Here is a 22,549-nt window from a genome sequence, read left to right on the forward strand (position 1 = left end):
GGGCTAAGCTGAGGTGGGGAAGCCAATAACATTACTTAAGTCTCTCCAAGGAAATAATATCAGGAAAGGAGAAGACTTGCATTACAATGACACGGTGAAGGGATGGAATGCTGTAATGTTCTAATGCTAAAAATAAAACTAGCCTGGACCTCAGAGAAGATGTCTTTAAGAGTGAGAGCAATTAGGGGCTCAGACTCCCAAGAGAAGTAGTCAAGACACTGGAGTTTCACCAGCAAATGATTAGATAACACACTAGAGAGAATAATGTAGGGAAATGTGTTGCATGCTTTAGGGGGTCAAGCTTGATAGCTCTCAGGATGAGGGTTTTCTCAGCTCTACTTTATGTGATTATGATAGGGAATTCACAGATTCCAGATACTTGTTTTAAAAGGCTAATCACTGTTATACAACATTGATTTTACAATGTACTTTATATTGTAAAATTATAGTCATTTTTCTGGAACAGTTTAAATAATATTGTGTTTCCCCTGCAGGCTGTTGCCTCAGTTAACTGTGCTGACTGGGGCTGGATTAAGGGAATTCAGTGCCTAGATACATCATGGCCTGTGGGCCCATCCCCTAGATGGAGTGGCAGAAGCAGGAAAGGCCATGTCTCTTAGATGAGAGTCAGGGAGAGCAACATTAGCCTTCCTTATTTCCCCAGGAGTAGTAATAGGGGCCTCCTCTCCAAGCCCCCGGTAGGCAGGGGACCTCCCAATATTTACACTGGCAGCTGGGGAAACCAACTTGGTGGCTGGGCAACACAAAGTCCACCACTAGGGGTGATGTTGGTGGGGTCACCCAGGCAGCGGGTCTTGAAGTTCCCTCACCATTCAGATGGATGAGGCAGTTCACAACTCAGAGCTAGTGTTGCAGATGCAGGGAGATATTATTGCTTTGATTTCATTCTTGTTTAAATGTTTAAGCTTTTCTTTGCAACCATATGGACAAGAAACTAAACAATGCATTTTTCTTTTCTTTTTTTTCCTGTTTTTTTTAAATGAAAGTGGAGATTCTGATGTAATCGCAAGACTCAAGAAACTGGGGCCCTAGGCAAGGATCTATAAGGCCTATACCCTAGTCTGTCTCCGGTGCTGACATCCTACTATAAATGATCACCAGGAAAGAACAAAGTAAACTATGAAATTAGAAGGGTTATTTTTCTTGTGTTTGTAGTAGATCTGAGAATAATACGACCCTTTAAATTTAATATGGTATTTCTCTCAACTTCTGCCCTAAGCTGTTGTGTATTGTGTCTGTGTGCTATTAAACAGCTGCTGCATTCCTTGGTGGGCAAAGTGGTATGTATGTCTCTTAGTACAAATCATTAAGTGGAGTTTGTAAAGTGGATGAAAGAAGCTATGCAAATGCAAGAAAACTTTCATTCACTGTTTCAAAGTAGGAAAGAGAAAAATATGTAGAGAAATAAACTTTTTAAAAAAGCGTCTAAGAATTAATTACTAAATATTTAAAAATCTGTTTATAGTAGTTGACAGAGAAAGGGGGGGTGCTTAAGTGGCTATCATTTGGGAAGTGTTTATTGTTACATTTAAATGTGAAATGTTTATTATGTGTTTTATGTTTGTGTTTTTTTAAATTTTTGTTCAAAACCGTTTATTGCATTGATTTGGTGAAGGGGACAAAAAACCAAAACCCAGTGACTTTTGGGAAATGAGACATGCATCATTGCAGCAATTAAGCAGCAAAGGTCTGTTAAAAAGAATAAATAGTCTTTTTGCACTGGGAAAGATTAAAAAAAATTCCTCTGCAATCCATAGTAACCTCACACTGTAGCTTCATTTTACAATGCTGCTCAACTTTTTCTAGTGATACTGATACTTTAATATAACATGACTCAGCCATTCCCCTAGGGGGTTTCTAATTCAATCAGGAGGCCAGCTCAGGAAAAGCGTATAGGAGACTGATAAATATTTAAATATCAATATTATTCCACCCTCTTGCATGACTGACTGGCAGAGATTTTATTTCGGGGGTTGGCTTATGTGGGATTGTAAGGATTTTTTTAAAGGATGCTGCAGTCTTTAGGCAAAACTCTCACTGAAGTCTGTGGAAGTTTTGCTGTTTAAGGAGTGCAGGCTTGGTCCCATAATTTATATTGGAGATCCCTGCATATCCAGCTGGTTCAAGGGCCATTAGTACTGATTCATTCACAGTGTGTGGTTAATGTACTGCTGCAATAGTTAGACAAAGGGGATTAGAAAGGAAAGAGGCATTGGCCCTTCTGCTTGTCTCCCTCAGCTTTTCCTTGGCTGCAAACACGTAGCCTTCCTGAGCAAAGGCTGCCTTCACCTGAAGCAGGAGCAGCAGCTCTGAGTTTCCTTTGTGCTGCTGCTCTTGCTCTGTGGCTGAAAGTAGGTCCGGCACTCCCAGGTCCAGTGGTATATCGACAACCGCATCGCACCCCCCTTTTCCCCCCAAAAAGAGGGAGGAGGGAAAGGGAAATAGTCCCATTGGAATGCGATAGTGGCTGCAGGAGTGTCCCTCCCCCTCGCTGGGGACGGTGCCTGTGCGAAGCGCTGCCTCCCTCCCCCCGGCCGCCGCGCTGCCTGGCTCGGCTCCCCCGCCCGTCTTTGTCGGGGAGGCGCGGCGGGCACCGGAGGAGGGCGCTGCATCCGGGCCTGGGGAGCCGTCTGGGGGAGGGCAGGGGGAGGAGGCTGCTGGTGAGCAGAGAGGGGGGGGGCGTGTATCCTTGCGCCGCTGTGCACGGGAGGCGGAGGCGGCGGCTGGCCGAGGAGTTGGATGGGGGAATTGCAGCCGCCTTTGCACGGCGGCGGTGGCGGCAGCATGAGCATGGAGGGGAGCGTTTGCGCGGCTGGTGCAAAGAGGCCAGGCGCCTGCTAGAGCCAGACAGCGGGAGGGGACGGACCTGCAGCTGCTCCCCCCCGCCTGGAAGTATGAACTGGCAGCAGAGCTGCTGCTGCTGCTCTCCCCCGCCAGCGCCGCCGCCGCCCCCCCGCCGGTGAGCGAGCAGAGACGGAAGATGGGGCCCGGGCTCCGGAGCCTACTTCTCTGCAGTTTCTGCGCCCTGATGCGAGGTGAGCGGGGAAGGGGGGAAGTTGCGGGGGTCGCTGCCCGTGGCCATGTTCCGCGCGGTGGGGGGAGCGGCCAGGCCTGGCCGCCGGGGATGGGGAGAGGGGCCCAGGAGAAGGGGCAGCAGCGCTCCTTGCAATGCCACGGAGCCAGCCTTTCCCCCCGAACTATCTTTCCGCAGCGCAGCGGGCGAGCCCCGCACTGGCCGGGGCGGGTGGGGGCATCGCACGCTCTTGTGCACCCCGCCGAGTCGCTTTCAGAGGCAGTCACCTGGTGGTGAAATATTCCCTGGGCTTCGTGATGCTTGTGTGGGGGTGGCTGGAGTTATTTTTGTTTATCCTGTGTGCTGAGGAGTCATCTTAAAAATACATATTTTTTTGTTTTTGCAAACTTAAAAAAAAGGAGAAAAAAAAACCGCTCAGGGTTTGCAGTCCTCGTTGCACATAATCCAGGATGGGAGGCAGAGGGGTGAGGAGACTCTGGGCAGCGTTTCAAGGAGCAAAGCATTAAAACATCGTGGTGGTGGTGGTGGTTGTTTTGGTAGCCCCCTGTATCTATCCACGTTTAGAGATAATTGAAGTCCTGTACACTTCACTGGAAAAAAGTGTATGTAATAATCTCGCGTTTCATTGGATTTTATATGTACCGGATTAAGTGCACACTTGGCAAGAAGAATCCATCCATCTGAAGTGGGGTTTTCACCCATGAAAGTTTATGCTCAAATCTGTTAGCCACAGGACTCCTCGTTGTTTTGGTAAAAAGAATAACACTCTTCTGATCTGTATTGGGTCCATTCTGGGACTTGAGAGAAGTTTGTGTTTTAGAGGGCTGATTGTAAAGGATGTTGATAGACTTAGCTAAAATATATTGAATGAATATTGATATCTTTTTCAAATAAGGGATTCAAAATAAAGAACTGCCAAATGACATTCAGTGTTTTTAACACAATATAATATAACATTTAATCCCCCCCCCCTCAATTTCCTGTACTGGAGAGAACAAAAAGATAACTGAAGGTTTTGTATGCAGTACATTTTGATTATAGTAACCATTTCTACTTGTTTAAAATCTTTTTTGGTGAGAAGAGACCTGTATTTATATCCATCACATCACTGTCCTTTTCCATATATCAGAAAAAAGCAATCATTTTCTGATTTAAAAATTGGCTTGCAACCATTAATTTGTTTTGATGGGAGCTTGGGGGAAGGGGATTTGGGTTGGAGGAAGAGCTTGATAGCCAGTTGCTCACTGCTCTGGAAGAGGAAAGATCCCCCCCACCCTTCCTTGCATCTGTTTGCCATATTGCATCCTGTTGGAGAAATGTAAGTATACTTATTTAAATGGGCTGCTTAACATTTCATACCCCACTTGTGGCTGTAAAGTTAAATTTTAAGGAACTAGTTTTCAGGCAAGGAGGAGAAGTAATGTATTTTGAGCAGTACACTTCATTATTTGATACCCAGAGATTTCCTTAATAAAAATTCATCTAGCACTGTAATTGTTGCCTTAAACCAGATATTCTTCAGTTTTTTCCCCCTTAAGTTGCAATTTGAGCAAGAGTATACAAGTCAGTGGGATATTGGCACCATGACTGTCATTTTTCCAAATCAATCAGCTCTTAGTTATATATGCTTTGCAAGTCTTCACAGACCTGCTGATGCTTTGTAGGGAACTTTGAAAGACATTCAGTTTATAAACCATTCTGGATTGTCACTTTTTTTTTCTCTCTTCTCTTTATCTTTTGCCAAGTATCTTTTTATCAAAACAGCATCTTTGTTTCTTTAGAGTTCATCTGCTCCTGTTGTTTGTTTCCCCCACCTGAAATCGTAATCTTCTATCTCTGACATTACAGTAATTTCCACCACAGTTAATTGTTACTTCAGGTAGGGATGAGCAGCAGGAGCAGCTGAACTTGGAGGAAACAAAGATCGTATTTTTATGCATATGTCTTTCATAATAAAAGAATGTACATGCTATGCAAGCAAAATTGGTTCCGAAGAGAATGTGTTCAATTTCCAGGAGGTGTCGGCAGCCCTTTAATGAGGCAAAGGCAAGCATTGCCCACAAATACTATTGTTCCAAGTAAGACTGTTTTTACATGAGTAAGAGTGAAGTTTTTTGTGCATTTGTTTACTACTTGGTTCGTGAATTTCGTGCTGTGAAAGGTGCCAGGCTGACAGGGTTGGAAACTGAAGCCCCTCCTTTAGACACAGGAATGCAACTGTAATGCATTCTTATTTTGCTATGTCAATTTGCGGCATTTGGTCTTCTAAGAGCATTACTTAGGGATGCCACGTTTTGATGCTAATCTTTGATTTGGATACTTGATCATGATAAACTGCACAGAGGCCGCTGATGTATCACAAAGGTTACCCAATAGCCAGGTGACAGTAGGAATTTTTGATAATTTGTTTCAGTCTTGGCTGAGTTAACACCTGGTAACATTTAAATACAAAATCTAGTTAATTAGCAAATTATACCTTCATGATCAGACCTTGGGAAGAGTATCCTAGGCACCTATTAGCTAGAGGTTGATGCATAATATGTGGGGCCTTTCCAGTGATGAAACCCTGGTCTCACTACCAGCGTGGGGGCGAATGTTGGTATTCATAAGGGGGAGAGCGGACCCCTGTCCCTGTCCCAGAACCTGTCACTGCTAATGTACGCCTCCTCCAGCTTCTGGTTTATTTTTGGGATTGGGGCTTCCTCTTTTCTGAACATCAACAATGCCTGCTGTTGCTGTTGCTTGGAGCTTTCCCCAAGGCACAGAGGAATGAGGTTGACCTGATTGGTGTCAGCTTCACTGTTGCCTGCAGTATTTTTAACAGTAGCAGTGAAACTGATCAGAATCTTGTTAGCTCTGCTAACTGTTTGAGGGCAAAGCGGTGGGTAATAGGTCTGTCTGTTAACTAAGGAAAATGACACCACACAGGTTTAAATTTGCAAAGTTACCTCAGTCATAAGTGCTAAAACTTAACTTTTCTTTTACAAAAGAACAGATTAGATTCTGCTGGAACTGATGACTTACCTCTTCTTCCCTTCTGGGGGAAAACTTCCTAACTGCATCTGATGAAATGGGTTCTAGCCAACGAAAGCTTATGCCCAAATAGATTCGTTAGTCTGTAAGGTACCACAAGGACTTCTCATTGTTTTTACTGATAAGTAAGAGTTACTCTTTTTTCAATCCTGCTCGTGCAAGGGGTGCATCAAGAATTGATATGACTAGGCAGCTTATAAATTATATTTGTGCAAATTTATCATGACATTGTGTTGGACAGACCTTCAGCTGTCCTGTGTTTAGAATCAGTTCTTGAAGGAATGGAAATGCCTGTTGGGTAATTGATGTTTTGACACTCCTAATGTGCTAAAAACACTTGTTTAAAAAAAAAATTTGTCCAGTGGTACCATTGTGTAAAGACTCTTGTTTTTAATTTAGAAAGGCTAGCAGGTTCCAGGCTCCTTGGACTAGTAGAGACTAAGGGTGCTGCTCAGACAACATGCTGGGAGCAGAGAGGGGGGAAGAGGCATGCTGTACCCTGTAATATTTTGAAACAACTAGGTGGGGTCTTATAGCAGCATAGAATTGTTCCAATAGGAGTGTCATGGAGTCTTCAGATAAAAGATTTCTTGAGACTCGGAGCCCCAGTTTTGGAGATCAGACCTTAGAGGATTGTCCCCCAAGTTATCACAATACATTTCCCCCTGTCCCTCAATCCCCGTATGTATAAAAGATAGCCCATTTTTTATTGGCTCTGTATCATTCCATTTGTTCATGCCATATTTTCCATTTGGTTTGCCTTGTCTTTGCCATATTTCAGCTGAGAGCTTTCAGAAACCAGCATGATCTAAGGTTTGGCAAATGCCATCATTAATACAGTATTTTCCACAGTTGTATCCCTCACCCTCATCAAATCATCACTGAAAGATTTTTTTAAATAAAGTATTAGGAAGGTGATTATAGCACCTGTGGCAGAGTTTAATGTGGCTGGGAGCAAATATAAAGTAGCTTTGTGGCACAGTGTGTTCAAATATGATGGAGTTTGCTGGTTATTTTATTTTTATTTATTTTGGTTATAGTTGTAATTTACTTTGTCAGTGGTTCATGAAGGTGATGCCGTACTTGTATCCCCCTGTTACTGTAAAACTATTCAACTGAAGAACTTATTGTAATCATCTTACAGAAATATTGTTCAGAGTGACATTAATAATTTTCTGGTTTCCCTCCTCTCCTACGTCCCAGTAAGTCTGCTCTTCATTTGTTAAGTTTTAGCTGGAAGTGACAATCTGACTGCAGGGATAGCAGGTTGGGCTGGGGGTTTTGTTGCAGTTGTGCAAATTTTTCAGCTGGAAGATAGCCACTCAGGAATGTGTTCCTCTGCTTGAGTTCCTACTTGCGTGCTTCTGGGAATCAGAGAATTTCCACCCTTTTTGACAAGTATTTCCACCCTTCTGGTAATATTGCATCCCATATGTGCCTGCTTCAAGCAGTCCACCTCAGTGCACTCATTGCTATATTTACTTCTTGATTTGAAGTCAAGTAGTGCATAGCACTGTGTGTGTGTGTGTGTGTGTGTGTGTGTGTGTGTGTGTGAGAGAGAGAGAGAGAGAGAGAGAGAGAGAGACACACACACACACACACAGACACTCATCTCCTGATCTGTCGCCATCCGTTTTCTCTGGCAGCCAGTGTTCAGACTTCAACACTGTCTTCTTTGTCCCCAGCATATTCATCCTCATTAGCTTCCTGGCAAATGTTAATTATGTGGGTTGGCTTGCTGGTGAGTTGTTTTCCAAGGGAGCCTTTTCTCATACATGGGAGAGATGATTTTGGAGTGGCACCAGAAATTCAGTTGTTATCCCTGGCCTTCTTGTACAGGACCACTCCCAATTTGGCAAACTGCCTTGATACCTTCACGTACAGAGGTGTACTGCACCTGAACAGACTGATAGTTCTAGTTCCCAACAGGGGCCCCTCATAGACCTTGGGCCAGCTTGAAGGATTCCACAAATACAGCTCTTGTAAACTGCGGATAACTTGCTAAATTTTATGCTACCATCCGTTTCTATGAGGTAGCGCATCAGGGACATGCTTTAATACCCAGCTATTGCTAGAGTGACCAGATGTCCTGATTTTATAGGGACAGTCCTGATACTCGGGGCTCTGCCTTATATAGGTGCCTATTACCCTCCACCCCCACCCTGATTTTTCACACTAGCTATGTGGTCACCCTAGCTATTGCTGCAAATAAAAATACTGGTAAGGGATTTCCTGTAGCCACAGATGTTTACCCCATGGTTGCCTGATGTAGGGTGCTTACTGTGAAATGAAGGAATGCTGCTGCACCAATGGTGGCTTCCTGTTTACATCAGGCAGACTACACTTATTCATCTAAAGCCCAGCTAAGCCACTTGTCCCAGCCATTGACTTAGGGCACGTCTTCACTGGCAATGTTAAAGCACTGCCATACCTCTCCCAGCTCTCTTAAAAAAAAACAAACACCTCCATGAGGGGCACAGCTACCAGCGCTGGTGCAGTGTCTACACTGGAACTCTACAGCGCTGAAACTTGCTGCGCTCAGGGGTGTGTTTTTTCACACCCCTGAGTGAAAAAGTGGCAGTGCTGTAAAGTGCCGGTGTAGACAGGCACCTTGGATGGCGGTTGGTGTGTAGGACACGATGATTTGTACAAGTGTGGCATGGTCCAGTTGTGGCATGTGATGGTTATTTATTATTCTTCTGTGCCAACTGTAGACAGGTCTTTTTGGGATTGTCTCTGTTCTTTACCTAGTTATTACTAATAGTTGATTTGGGTGAAAAGAGAGTATTCATTTTCTTCTTAAATAACTACCAGTATTTACACAGTTTGGGCAATTTACACAATTGGGCAGTTTAAGCAGAGTTGCATAATCATTTTCCAGTGTAAATGAAAATGCAGTATAGTTCTGTAAAAACACAATTTTCCAGCTTTTGGGAGGGGAAAGCATTGCATCTACAATTCTATAAAAGCTGGGTGATGACTGCCCTAAAAATTAAATAGGAAAAATCTATTTGTACTTGGCAGGCAAATTAACACACTAATAAAGACTTAATTTAACTGTCCAAATGTTCTTCTTGTTCATAAATATTTATGGAAAGGAATTCACAGTGTGAGAAGATTAGCTATTTGCTCCAATTGGGCAGAGCTCAGTTTGACTGAAATGATGGTATTTGCATTAGAAAGTAGCTTGTCATACTTGTTTTCTCCTTGCCATTATGTCCTTGTGTGTGTTGCTTACTAAAGTTGTTTGTTTCTTTTTATGGTGATTAATTAGCTACTGTTTAAAATATAAGCCTGTGCATTTCAAGTCAGTTGGCAAGACCCCTAAGCAACTTGGAAATTAAGTCAAACCTACAAATCTAAGGGTAGAGTGTGAATACTGTATCATTTTTTTCCAACTGGATTAATAATATGCATTTGGGATTATCCCACTTAAACTATAGTTTAATTATTAACATTCTTTTAGTTAAACTTATTGTATTAATTTTGGGAGAAGTCCCCAAAGTTTTAACATAGTTTATTATTATTTATTTTATTTTAAAGATAGAATATTCAGTGGCTTCTGATGTGCTAATAATGAATGCTTTTATATATAGGGGTATGGAAAATTGGCTACATCTGCAAAGATTTTTTTTTTGTTATGGGATTATGTTACCCAAATAGAATTACTTTGTATTACAATGAAATCAATGTAACAGAAACGATAATATCATTTTAATTCTGTTTGTGAGGGCCATGTGTAAGCACTGTGTGTCAAATTTGAAAATTAATCATCTCTGAGAGAGGAGAGAAGGGAAATCTACAGTCTTAACTAGCTACATGAATAATTCTGCTAATAATAATTCTGTCACTTAGCCAAACTATTTTTCCCACGACTCAAATAGAAATGTTAATTAATAAAAGGAAACACAGTTTTCCTCTTCAGCCTCTTCCCCCTCATTGCCTGCTGCCAAAAATAAATAAATTAAAAATAGAGGTGGGGGGAAAGAGATTTGCTTCATATTATTATCTTTACTTATTATACTTTGGTTGCTTTCCATCAGCAAACTTTTTCCCCAGCTGCCCTCAGTTGTCAAAGATTCAAAATACTTAGAGGGAGTGTCATGTATTTGCTGTAATCCTGGCCATTGTTGGCCAAATTCTGGAAACTTCATGTAAAAGTAGCAGAAACGTATGATTATTCTGAATTTCAGCTTCTCTCCTTTCACTGTGTAGATAGAACAATAACAAATAAAACAATTTGTACTCACAATTACTCTTAGTTCATTGAGGAAGTCCAAGAGTCCTCTTACTCACAAATGGATTAATGGAGAAAGTAACACATTCAATAAAGAAATAGAACATAGTTTAATTGGGAAGCCTTGTATCCACTTTATTAAGTCCATGTGGAAAATCAGTGATGTTATAATTAAGGCAGCAACTTAACTAAGGCTTAATAATCACACTGTATACCATGCAAAACAGCAAAGCTTATAAATAGATGTAATACTTAAAACTTCTGAAAACTGGGTTTGAACTGTAGTGATAATCTGAAAAGAGACAGATGTGAATTACATGCTTTACAAAATAGTTTTTATATGATTATTGCTTATCTGTAAAATTTTTTACATATTTTTGTCACATGATGTGTAAAATGATTTGTATGTGTGCACTGGAAATACAGTTGGATCTGCATTACATTACTTGATCAATAACTTAAAAAAAATAAATTAAGCTGCTAGTAATCATAATTGCTAAAGTAGATTCCTCCCTTCCCAGTTCCAAAACCTGTATCTGTTCATTTAGAGTAGAAATTCCGTTCCCTTAGTTAACGCCATAGCAAACTTAATGCTTTTGAGGCATTGAAATGTAATCTTTGGTAATTTACAGTTTTGATTTACTGAAAGCTAATTTTAAACGTGTACATTTAAAATGTACATTTTGTTTTGGCAGTGTTTTGTTAATCTACATACCAGGTTCTGGTGTGTGCTTCAGCAAGTGGTCAAAGATGGTTCTCCTGTGTTGCATAGAAAATATGTAACTGTTCAAAAACTAAGAATTGTGATGCTGTGAAAATGAATTTCAGTAGCAAAGGAAGTCCAATCTTTAAATTCGCAGCATTCAGTGTGGTGGACGAGCTGGCAAACTTAGGGCACAGCACCTTTTAACTGGGAAGTGTACTGAAAATGAAGTGACTTTGGATCATTGGGTGATTGATGCCTTTTTTTTTCTTTACTATTGAAGAGAATGCTGAGCTGCAGAGAAGTGAGGACGACAAGCCCTGTATTTTTTCTTTTCAGCAAAAGTCAGTTGCAGTCTTGTCGCTCTGAGTTTGCCTTGCAGTGGTCCAATCTATGCTGTCAAGTCAATGATATCTTTCTCTTCTGGGGGTCATTAGGAGAATAGCTGAACACCTGGGTTGCACATGCTAACTTCTGAATTTATAGCTCTTGACAGCGTCCTTCAAAATCGGAAAGAAGAGGAAACGACTTGGTTTCTTCTTTGCACTTGTGAAGACAAACTGTAAAGTTTTCTACTGTGTCCAACCTTAGCATTTAGGCTAAGCATGCCAGAATAAGTCAATGAAAGTGTCTGCAAAGGAAGAGAGCTAAAAATTGAGGGAAGTGTGCAGTTTTGTTCATGATTCAAATCTTGTAAGCATTTTTCCTCGTCATGTCAGTATGAAAGAGGAGTTAATGGTAAGGGAAAGCCATATCATCACTGAGCAGTGTACAGAAGCACAAATTCAGTGGCGAGCCTTTAATTAAATGCATTGCTTTTACAGCTTCATGAAGGATTAGGTGTGAGTTTTTAGTTACTTCCTTGCTGGCAAAAAGCTTATGTAAGAAACAGTGAAGCCATAAGGTGGTAGGTGTAATGATTTGCATTGATGTGATCGGACCACTATTCTTACCAATCATTGAATGGCTCCAGACAGGCAGATTGCAAAACTTGTGGTACTATGACAAACATTGTTTTTGCGCATTAGTTCTATTGAACGCTTGCTTCAGCTATCAGAAATGTAACTTGCAAATAATCAAAACATGCATGCATGCACACACATACACCGGCTGACTCATCAAGTTGAATTGCTAAGTAGTTGCTGCTATTTCTGTGTTCTGAAAGCAGTTCCTCTTGGATATCTTCCACCATGTCTCTAATAAAGCATAGAAGAGTTTTGTTTGAACAAAGGCATGCTTTTCAGTATGATAGCTTCTTCAGATTCTGTGTCCCTAAAAGAATCAACCAACCAAACCCCATGTCAGTTACACAGGGAAAGATGAATTTTTTTGCAACAGTTTTCCCTTTCTACTGCCATCTGATTTAAATGGGTACCCAATAAGATGCTTAAAGGGCATTTCCTATTGATGCTGCCAGTTTGAGTGATCAGGTTTTGTTGACTTATTCAAAGTTTCAAGTTTTCTCGAGGGGGGGGGGGAAATCCTCAGATTTATTGTTCACTGAGAGATGCATGGTTTCTAAATGTCACAGCAACTTGGAAGATTTAATACTCTCACCAGCCAGCCCTACAGAACGCACTACAAGTTGTGGTTTTGAATCAGTCTATGTTTAACTGTGTGTCATGCTTGTAATCAAATTTCATTCTGAAGCATAATTCGAATAACTTGTATGACTTTGCGAAAAGGACATATTTCAGAATCATTCCTCAGCCAGAACTGAGCTCCCCCAAAGAACAAACAACCTATGCAATACAGTTGTGTTAGACTCAGCAGTGCCTTCATGATTACCCTTGACATGCCTGTTGTTCCAATTTGGTGTGTGCTATGTGCCTTAGTACTCTCACTTCGTGTTGTACATAATAATGGAACTTGTACTTGTTTGTGCCTGGATTTGCCTTATTCAAACGCAGTGCATATTGTCTTATTAGAAACGGTTCTGTCAGTCTGCTGTATGCACTTATATACTGCACTGTACCACTAGCTGAATTTCTCAGTTTACGGTAGTATGGTAATCTTTCAGAGTACTGAATAACTTATTTGGAAAATGTGTATGTGTTTTTTGTGTTGGTTTTTTTTTGTGTGATTTCTTGTGACCTGCCCAAGCAACTTTAGACCTAAAGTTTGGGAAACTTTCTTTTAAATCGTTAAAATTAATTTTTTAGACTTTTTTGCGGGGGAGAGGAAGGTAGAAAGATAAGGTAACAAATTTGTTACTTAAAATGGGGTTCCCCTCATTCTGTAAAAATGCCGCCTCCTACTCCCATAGAAGTATTATGCCTGCACTAAATATTTTGCTGTAAATCAATAATGTGGGTAGATAAAGATGTTAAGTTTGAAATCTGACTTTGTTAGAAAAAACACTCAATGTTATGCAGAGATATGAATGACTGGGTGTGAGGGATATTTTTATGCAGTGTTTGCAAAATGAACCTAAGCAAAATTAACTGTTTAAATTTGATTAAATTTTTTTGGGAACACTTAAATATTCCCTGACACTGAATTAAAAATTTATTTTCTTTTCTGTCCCCTCCTTCTCTCCCCATATGAATTTCTGAAGGACATGGCATAGTACACATGCAATGAATAGTCTTGAGAGAGCTGAACTTCTGAGGTGACATTTTAAAGTGTAGATCGATTTAACAGGCACATGGATTTCTAGTCTCAGTGTAAGACTTTTTTATATAAGAACTGTTTCTTTTCTGGAAACAAAAGTGCTATCTTTTTGTAAGAATCTGCAGACCTATACAGACACAATGGCCATCATCAAACCATGTGCAATTTTTGACTCCATAAAAGCAGGCCTCTCTCTGGTGACTTAACAGGTTTCTTTAGCCTGTAGGGGAAACTTACAACTATAGGTAAGTCTACAGTTTTTTGTTGATAGCAATGTTATAATGGCATATATATGAATATATTTAGAGGGCCAACCTCAGTGCCTGGCTAGGTATTTTATGTGCCCTCAACACAGTAGTACCTGAGCAACCGTAGAGAAGGCTAGTTGCATTTTGTTATAGCAGTTTAAAAGGGGATTTCGTTTGTGGTGTTTCTGTTTTAAAAACCTTTTCTTACTAACTTCCATTGCAGTGCAAATGATGCTGGAAAGTTCATGATGTGTGATACCGGTGGTTGAGTATAATTAAATGGATATGTTACAATTTAAAATATCTCTTGGTTACTGCCTTTCAATAGTTTTATTCGTGGGTTACATATGAAAGTTATACCAACTGTGCAGAAACAAGTATGTGGTAGGCAAACTAGTCATGCAAAAAAAAAAAAAAAAAAAAAAGACATTAGATCAGATAACTAAACACGCCATGGTGTGGGCCTTAGTTTGAAAGAAGACTTCACACAGTTTTTGTAGCTCTGCTTTTTCCTCTCGCTTAAGTACTAATTAACATTTTATATAATAGCTTTCATTCCAAGCGGCTTCAGAGTGTGTATGTGCAACACTGTTAAAAAGGAGCCTATTTTAGATTGGAGGGCAGCAGCAGGAGAGCAAATGGTGCACATCACATTGGCCTCAGTTTCCCCTTCAGGTACTATTTGAACACTGCTCTCCTAGGAAAAGGTGTCCATGTGATCTTCAGTGAATGTATTGAGACCTGTTTTCTTTTTTGAACATCTTATCTGAACTGCACACACTGTAGGATAGTGAGTGGCATGTTTAGTAATTTATCTCCTTTGAAAGAGCTGAGAGGATCTTGCTGAGATTTAAATTCTGACTTCAGGTTATCTAGTTAACTTCCAAAGGGTGTCTTTTCTGGAGTCATTGAATTAGCCCTTTTGTACCATGTCTGTGAAACTACTGATGCCTTAAATTGTAATAGCCTGACTTACATTAACGTATGTCATTTTTCCCCTCCACCTAAAGCTGCACCGCTGCTGCTGTATGCAAACCGACGTGATCTGCGATTGGTGGATGCTGCAAATGGGAAAGAAAATGCTACAGTTGTAGTGGGTGGTTTGGAAGATGCAGCCGCAGTGGACTTTGTGTTTTTCCGGGGGTTGATATACTGGAGTGATGTAAGCGAAGAAGCCATTAAGCGAACAGAATTTAACAAAACTGGGAGTGTACAGAATGTGGTCATTTCTGGGCTTTTGTCACCTGACGGTTTGGCATGTGATTGGCTGGGAGAGAAACTATACTGGACGGATTCTGAAACAAATCGGATTGAAGTTTCCAATTTAGATGGATCTTTGAGAAAAGTTTTATTTTGGCAAGAATTGGATCAGCCCAGAGCAATAGCCTTAGATCCTGCAAGAGGGTAAGTCTTTGGTGTTTTTTTTTGTTTTTTGTTTTTATTTTTTGTCATGTCTTGGTCATTAGTTACTTAAATTGTGTGCTTATTAAAGAGATCTGAATATTCCCAGTTATGCATACCAGGTGGTGGTCTTGTTTTTCTTGCACTTAATGTGAGATGTGAAAATAATAATCTGCAGTATTGCTGATTTATTTTTGTGTATGTGTGAGGTAGCTTGCTCTCCGGACAACCAACTGTCTGTCTCTGTTTAAAAACATCAGATGTGCAAGCAAATATGTGAGAAGAAACTGTTCTTGTTCTAGTAGCAGTGCAGAGGATGATAATTCATTTGGTTCTGATTAACATGTGAAAACAGATGCAGTCTGTTTGTAAAGCCAACACCTACCTATGGAGCTATAATATACTGCATTGCTGCTGTGGACTGAGCAAAGACAAAAAAAGGTTATTCAGCATTTTTGTTACAATATAGTGTTAACATTGCAATAAGTGAGAGAAACCAAAAAAATAATGTTGAGAGAGAGGTTTCAGCACTCAGTTAGAAAATACATTTATTGGAAACATGTGATCCTAGTGCTGTTGGGAAATTCCATTGTAATAAAAACAATGATGCAGTAGAACTGGCTAAGGCTAGGCATAGTACAAGCTTTCTTCTTCTTAACTTCCATCTCAAGGTCTGGTAGTGGACCTTAATCATGACTTGCAGTACTCTGTGTTTATTCCCTTTTGAGGTCCTCTCCTGAACGGTGGCCATCAAGCATGCTGAATTCAGTGGTAGTTTTGTCATGTAGATGAATGTCCATTGAAATTTAGGATGAGTTCACGAAATGCATGGTTAGTTGTGATGTTCTTTCTAAAATCTGATGGTCTCCAGAAGTGAGACTGGTGCAATAACCTAGTGGCCCGCTTAACCCAACGTTCATTTTCTTAAAAATTGAATAGGGTCTATTACGCAGAATAGCTTACAAATTTAGAAAAGAAGTGTGTGTTTTTTGTCTGAGCAAGAACGTTCATCTGTATCTGCAGTATTAAGAAGACTGACAGAGTGGATGCTTTTATAGAAGGGTCTCTTCCGCACCTTTCTCAGTTTTAGATGTTTGGGGGTATTATTGGGTAGAATGTTGGATGCTTTGGTTGCAGGTTTTGAATTTGTTCTTATAGCCATACTACAATTTAAAGAGAAACAATCTCGTTTTTAGTTTATTTGATGGCATAGTTTGGTTTGCAAGTATAGGAATCTGTATAGTAAAATGTGCTGTCATATTTAATTACTAAACTTCATAGATAAATTGTAATAAAATGTTTTCAAGTTCTTTCCTCATATAATTTTGAGAGGCTTATAGACAAAATATAATAAAAGTACTTTCTCTACATTCCATGCACACACACACGAACAGGTTTTGAAATAAATGAACACAGTTGTAAACAGCAAAAAGAAGATGGAGTTCTCCTCCCTGTCCACTAATTGCTTCGAAAGTTTTTAAACTCTGACACTGAAATAATAAACTTAATACACTAGTTATCTACAACCCTCCAAACAATAAAAATACTGAAGGAAGCAAATAAAAATATAAAGCCCACTCGAAAACAAGAAGGGGGAAAAATAAGGCATATATGTTTGGGATAGGTTTGCCAACAGTTGGTTGCACTAGTGTTTTCTTTATAAAAATAGTTAGAATTCATATGCAGAACATCAGGAATGAAATTTGTATAAAAGCAGAATTGACAAGCCAAAAAAAGCTTCCTAAGGTTAGTGTGGTTTCTGTTGACTTAGTCAAAGAGTGTGTCCGTGCGGCAGTCACGTTTAGCAATTAGTTTTGCAGCAGAAGGGAAATTTCGTCCAAACGAATGGAAACCAAACTTTAGCAAACCATTTGGGCTTTGCAAGAGGCATACATATTGTCCAAGTATGCACAGTAACATTCTTGGTGGCTAGAATTGGATGAGTACGAGGATTATTTCTCACAAGGTTTCTGTGGGAGTAGAACTGTAAAAAAGAAAAATTGAAGGAGCCAAAGATACACTTTTTTGAGGGGGGGTCCATTAGACCAAAAATAAATATCAGGACAGGTCCACTATAGATGGGCAAAAGTGCTTTCCGTAACCTTTCCGAAAGTCTGACTCCTAAGGGCCTAATTAATAATTTATTCTCTGATCACAATTGTTCAGTTTTTAGTTTAAATCTTCATGTAATTGAAAGGCAAAAAAACATTTCCAGATCTTACTACAGTTCTTGTCAGTAAAAGTTCAAGACAAGAACCCTTTCAAAGACTGAGTTTTAAATATAAAGGAATATTCTCTTCTGACTCTCCAATAAAACTGTTCCTGGTGAGATTTATTGATATACTAGTAACTAAGTTGTGAAATAAAGGACATGTTTCATGGTGATTTATTTAATATTTTGCAGAGATTGATCAGTCTAAAAACCTGAAAAATGCTAGCAGTAATTTTATTCTTTAAAATCTGAAGAGATGCCATTTTTGCAAACTGATCATATGTCAAAACTTTCTCCTGAGCATGAGTGGCATCAGCACAGGGATGGGAATATAGCAAGTATGAAAACTATCTTTTCTGTTTCAGAAGCATTTATTAATTTATTACTGCATAGATAGAAATACCAGTGTGCTGTCTGAGAGTTTTATATTTGTGTCCATCAGCTGGTGTGTGGAACCAGCAGCGAAGAGGACTAAGAACAGCAGCCTAACAGTAAAATCTAGAACTTGAAAAACAAAGCATTCTCTTCTCCTTAGAATCCCAGCCTGTGACTTTTCTTTTTAAATTGCAAACATTTACAGATTATTTAATTTGGAGTAAGAAACACCTATCTATCTCATCTATCTCATCTATCTATCTATAAAAATAAAAAATGTCTTGGAATTACGTAGGGCTTAATGAAAAAATGAGTTTAATGCATAATGATCCTTTTCGTAACATTAATAAATCCATCTAATATAAAGTGGCACACATAACAAGTTTCTGATTTTAGCAAAACCTTTTTTTAAAATTTCTCTGGCAGAGTTGTGAACCTTCTTGTTAATACCTTGAACAGAAAAGTGATATTGACCATTCTGGCATTCTGATCAGGCTGAATTAGGTAGTGAAAGATGTTTGTTTTTATATACATATAAAAGGTAAAAAAGGACTAAATTGACTGTTTGTGTGCAGTTAAAGCAATTCAATTTTTTTTAGCTGTTTCATCATGACTTCCCATTTAATAGAAGTTAAATTGTAATAGGATTTTAGAGTTTTTAAACCACAGTTCTCAAAACAAATCATCCCTACCCCGAATTGCCCTAGTTTTTCAGGCTAAGAACTTTTGAATGATGCTCTTTGTAGTGTTGTCAGCCATTGGTCAACACAGCTTTGGGGAAGACAATCTGGGGAATGGCATGCTCTTGTAGGGAGTGTCACCGCAGTGGTAGAGATGGTGGGAAAATTAATGGTAATAATGTATATTATATAATATATATTTATAATATATATTATGGATTGGGTAGTAATGTATATTAACATTATTGGTAGTTTATACATGGGGACAAAGTCTGTTGTTTTTTTTTAAACTTGGGAATTTTTACTTAAAGCCAGCATAACTTAAAGTGTGTAGAGATCTTGCTAGCCAGTTGTGTGATCATTGGGGCATGGCTTAAGGTTTTCATTTCACATGCTGCAATTTACTGTTTGACAGTTATTTTTCATTCTGACAGTGGAATAAACTGTGTATGTGTGGTTTGGAGGAAGGGGAAAGGGATATTCTAGTCATTTAAAATCAGTGGGAGTTTTCAGTACTGTTTCAAAAGATTATCTTTGACCAAGTCCCAATCGCCCTTTCTGGAACTGTGTTTTCTCTCTGACCTCCATTAAAACTTACACTGTTCTTCATAGTGGTGCAGTTGATGATAACGTGTAAAAATGTTTTGGTTTAGACAGTTTTATAACACAAAAAAATCGACACCACAAAGTTGGTCGTATAGTCTCAAGAAAAGTGCTATTAAGACAGCTAACTTATCTCGCTTCCAGGTATACTGTGAGGTGAAAAGGAACTTTGAGTGTCCTCTGGAAGCTCTGACTAATGTCTTACATTTCAGTGGTATTTTTTTAATTCAACTAACTCTAGAGTTAAAATAATTGCTAGTGAATAAACTCTTAAGTAAAACTATGTAATCAGTTCACATTGTAAAGATTTTTCAATAAATGGAGGACATTAGAGTACAAAGATTAATAATATACTGTTTTTCATAACAATGTAGTTTGATTTCTAGATATAATGTGTTGGGGGAAGCTCTTAAGTTTAAACCTCCTCTGAAGGAAGGGAGTGATTTTTCTTATACTCCAATTTGCATATGATACTTCTCCAGTTATAACGTGTTCCTCTTTATTGACCCAAATTATGTTTGACTACAGTGTCTCTCTCTACATATGTTATAGATCATATGCCATAAAAGGTAGTGAGGACTATGGTTTTTACTAGTTTCCTTGGGATTGTGTCATTTTGTTAAGTGGCCATTGGTTATATTTTCTGGACTTGTTTTTTTGTATTGTATCTTCTTTATAACAGTCATTTTGGTGCTGTCACTGAGGTGACAGAACTTGCCAATGAACATGTATGCCTGGTTTACATTAGAGTTATTCCAAAATACACCTCTACCCTGATACAACGCTGTCCTTGGGAGCCAAAAAATCTTACCGCGTCATAGGTGAAACCTCATTATATCGAACTTGCTTTGATCCGCCGGAGTGCACAGCGCCTCCCCCTCCCCCCCAGGAGCGCTGCTTTACCGCGTTATATCTGAATTCGTGTTGTGTCAGGGCAGAGGTGTACCTATTCTGCTTTAAAGTCATACTCTCCCATATTCAGAATAACTTTAAAGGTTTCTCTACAAATTAATGTTTGTGAGATAAGGATCATAAATGTTACAATTTTTGTATGTGTTGTTTTTAGCAGTGCAGTAAATTTCATATAAGAGATCCTATCTGTAGGGGCATCGACACACAACCCAGCATTTATAAGTTTTAATTTGAAGGTGTACATTTTCAAATTAATTTTATAAAGCCTCCAGCTGATTTTAAATCAGTGATTTGTTTAAAAATCAAGTAATTTAAATCAATTATTTATATCTTATCTTACTGATTTGGTTATTGGAGTCTCTCCCCTGGGGAGAAAAGGGCTACATAAATTTACTGATATACCAATAGACAGAGAACAGAAGTCAAACCTGAAGAAGAGCTCTGTGTAAAATCAAAAATTTATCTCTTGCATCAACAGAAATTAATCCAATAAAAGGTATTACCTCACCTATCTGGTGTCTCGAATATCATGCGACCAACAAGGCTACAACAGCACTACATAATACAATACAGTACAGACCCGTGGCAAAGGACCCTGCAGCGCTTTGAGGTCCCTGCCCATTTTCCCCGCCCCCACTGACGGGGGGGGAAAGGGAGTAGCTGCTCCGGGGCCTGCGATTTTAAAGGGCCCGGGGCTCCAGACACCGCTACCGCAGCAGTGGAGTCTGGAGCCCTGGGCCCTTTAAATCACCACAGGAACCCCAGGCAGCGCGGACCAGGTGCCCTGGAAGGGCGGGCTGGCTGAGGGATGCTGACCCCTAGCCCTGCCCCTTCCATCCGAGGCCCAGCCCCTTCTGGGGGCCAGAGCTGCCCCCACACTGTACCAGTAAGTGTCCTGAGTTGCTTTTACCCCTGTGTAGTAGTGATAATGTTTTTATTAGATTACACATTTGAATTTATATTCTTGCAAAGTGTCATTAACAGATAGGCCTACAGTATTTGGGACACTGTGAATACGTATGTAATCCTAGATAATTATACGTGTGTGGGTGGGTGGATGGATGGATGGATAGATAGATAGATATCTTAAGATATTTCAGCATGGCCCTCTTAACCCACAGTCCGTTATTACACGGTCATGATGGCTTGACTCCCAACATCTGTGCCTAAATGGGTCTGTACTGTATATGATGTTTTGATGTAGTGCTTGCTCAATAAGTTAGAACTAAACATTTTAACTGAAGTAGTAATTTTTAGTTTGCAACTTTTGTATACCATTTGAGGCATTGGTATACATGAGCAAAGGGTTCTCTAAACCTTGTAATGGCTTTAACTGGATTATTTTTTCTAATGAAGACTAGGCATACATGTACATTTACAAGATATGTCAACTCAGTAACAGATGCAAAGTGACTGTTGTAAGAAGGTAGAAGTCAAATAAAGTGTAATAAGAGTACCTTTTTCTGATTTAGATTAATCCACTTCCAAGGTGGTAGAGTAAATTAATTTGGAAAAAAGGTGGCCTTAATCTGGAATAAGAATGTCCACATATGGATTTCATTCAGGAATAACTCCATGTGTAGACAAGCTCTTAAGCATATATGTAAATTTTGTTTGCATGACTAGTCTCATAGCCTATGTCCTTGAAGTTAAGCATGTATATAAACTTTTTACCTGAGTGGCATAACATTAAACAAATTTTTGTTTTCTAGTTTCAAAAATGTTAACAATGAAAAGTTATTTAGACCTTGAATACAATAACAAACAACTTTTTACACACACACACACACACACACACACACACACACACACACACACACACACACACACACACACACACACACACACACACACACGTTTTCTACAATAGGAGTGTAAAGTTAGGCTCCAATGTGCATATGAGAAACTGGAGGGAGGCTAAAGGGCACAGCAGCACTGAATGAAGGGGCAGGATGTCGTCTCAGGTGCCCCTCCACTCCACCCCTTATCTGTTGCACCCCTCCCCCACCCCTGTTACTCCTCCCCCCACTCTCTACCATCCCCCTCTCCCCAATTGCTACAGGCAGGAGAATTTCTGGCACCCCCTTCTGCTGTCAACACTATCAGTCAGCAGCTTTCTCTCTCTCTCTCTCACTGAGTGTGCAGTGGTCTGTGACTCTCTAGTTAGGCAAAGCTGCTAGGTATCTCAGAAACCCAAGTGTGGCCCAGTAGAAGCGCTTCACTTTTCTTGACTTGTGGAAGTTAAGTATTTCAGAAGGTGGTGTGAGTTGCCACTATAGCACAGGCTACCTGCTTGTCAGTTTTGTATTTGGGTGTGTGCTGTTTTCATAGAAATGTTTAATGAGGTGCTGGATTTGCCTTTTTTCAGTACAAATGAGCATTTTAAGTGTGAAACTTTTTGGAATTTCAAAGTTCAGAGATCCCCTCCCGCGCCCATGCTTGGGGGGAGGGATAGCTCAGTGGTTTGAACACTAAAG

The 22,549-nt window shown here is 39.7% G+C and overlaps 1 protein-coding gene across 1 annotated transcript in view; it reads left to right on the top strand.

Annotated features, from left to right (window-relative positions):
* Positions 1-2,697: 2,697 nt before the first annotated feature.
* LRP6 (LDL receptor related protein 6) overlaps positions 2,698-22,549 on the top strand; it is a 204,092-nt gene continuing 184,240 nt past the window's right edge. The window contains 2 exon segments of the mRNA XM_030539350.1: positions 2,698-3,056; positions 14,900-15,293. Coding sequence (XP_030395210.1) covers positions 3,002-3,056; positions 14,900-15,293 — 449 coding nt within the window. The 5' untranslated portion in view covers positions 2,698-3,001.

The sequence above is a fragment of the Gopherus evgoodei genome, chromosome 1 (genome assembly GCF_007399415.2).
Source record: "Gopherus evgoodei ecotype Sinaloan lineage chromosome 1, rGopEvg1_v1.p, whole genome shotgun sequence".
NCBI lineage: Eukaryota > Metazoa > Chordata > Testudines > Testudinidae > Gopherus > Gopherus evgoodei.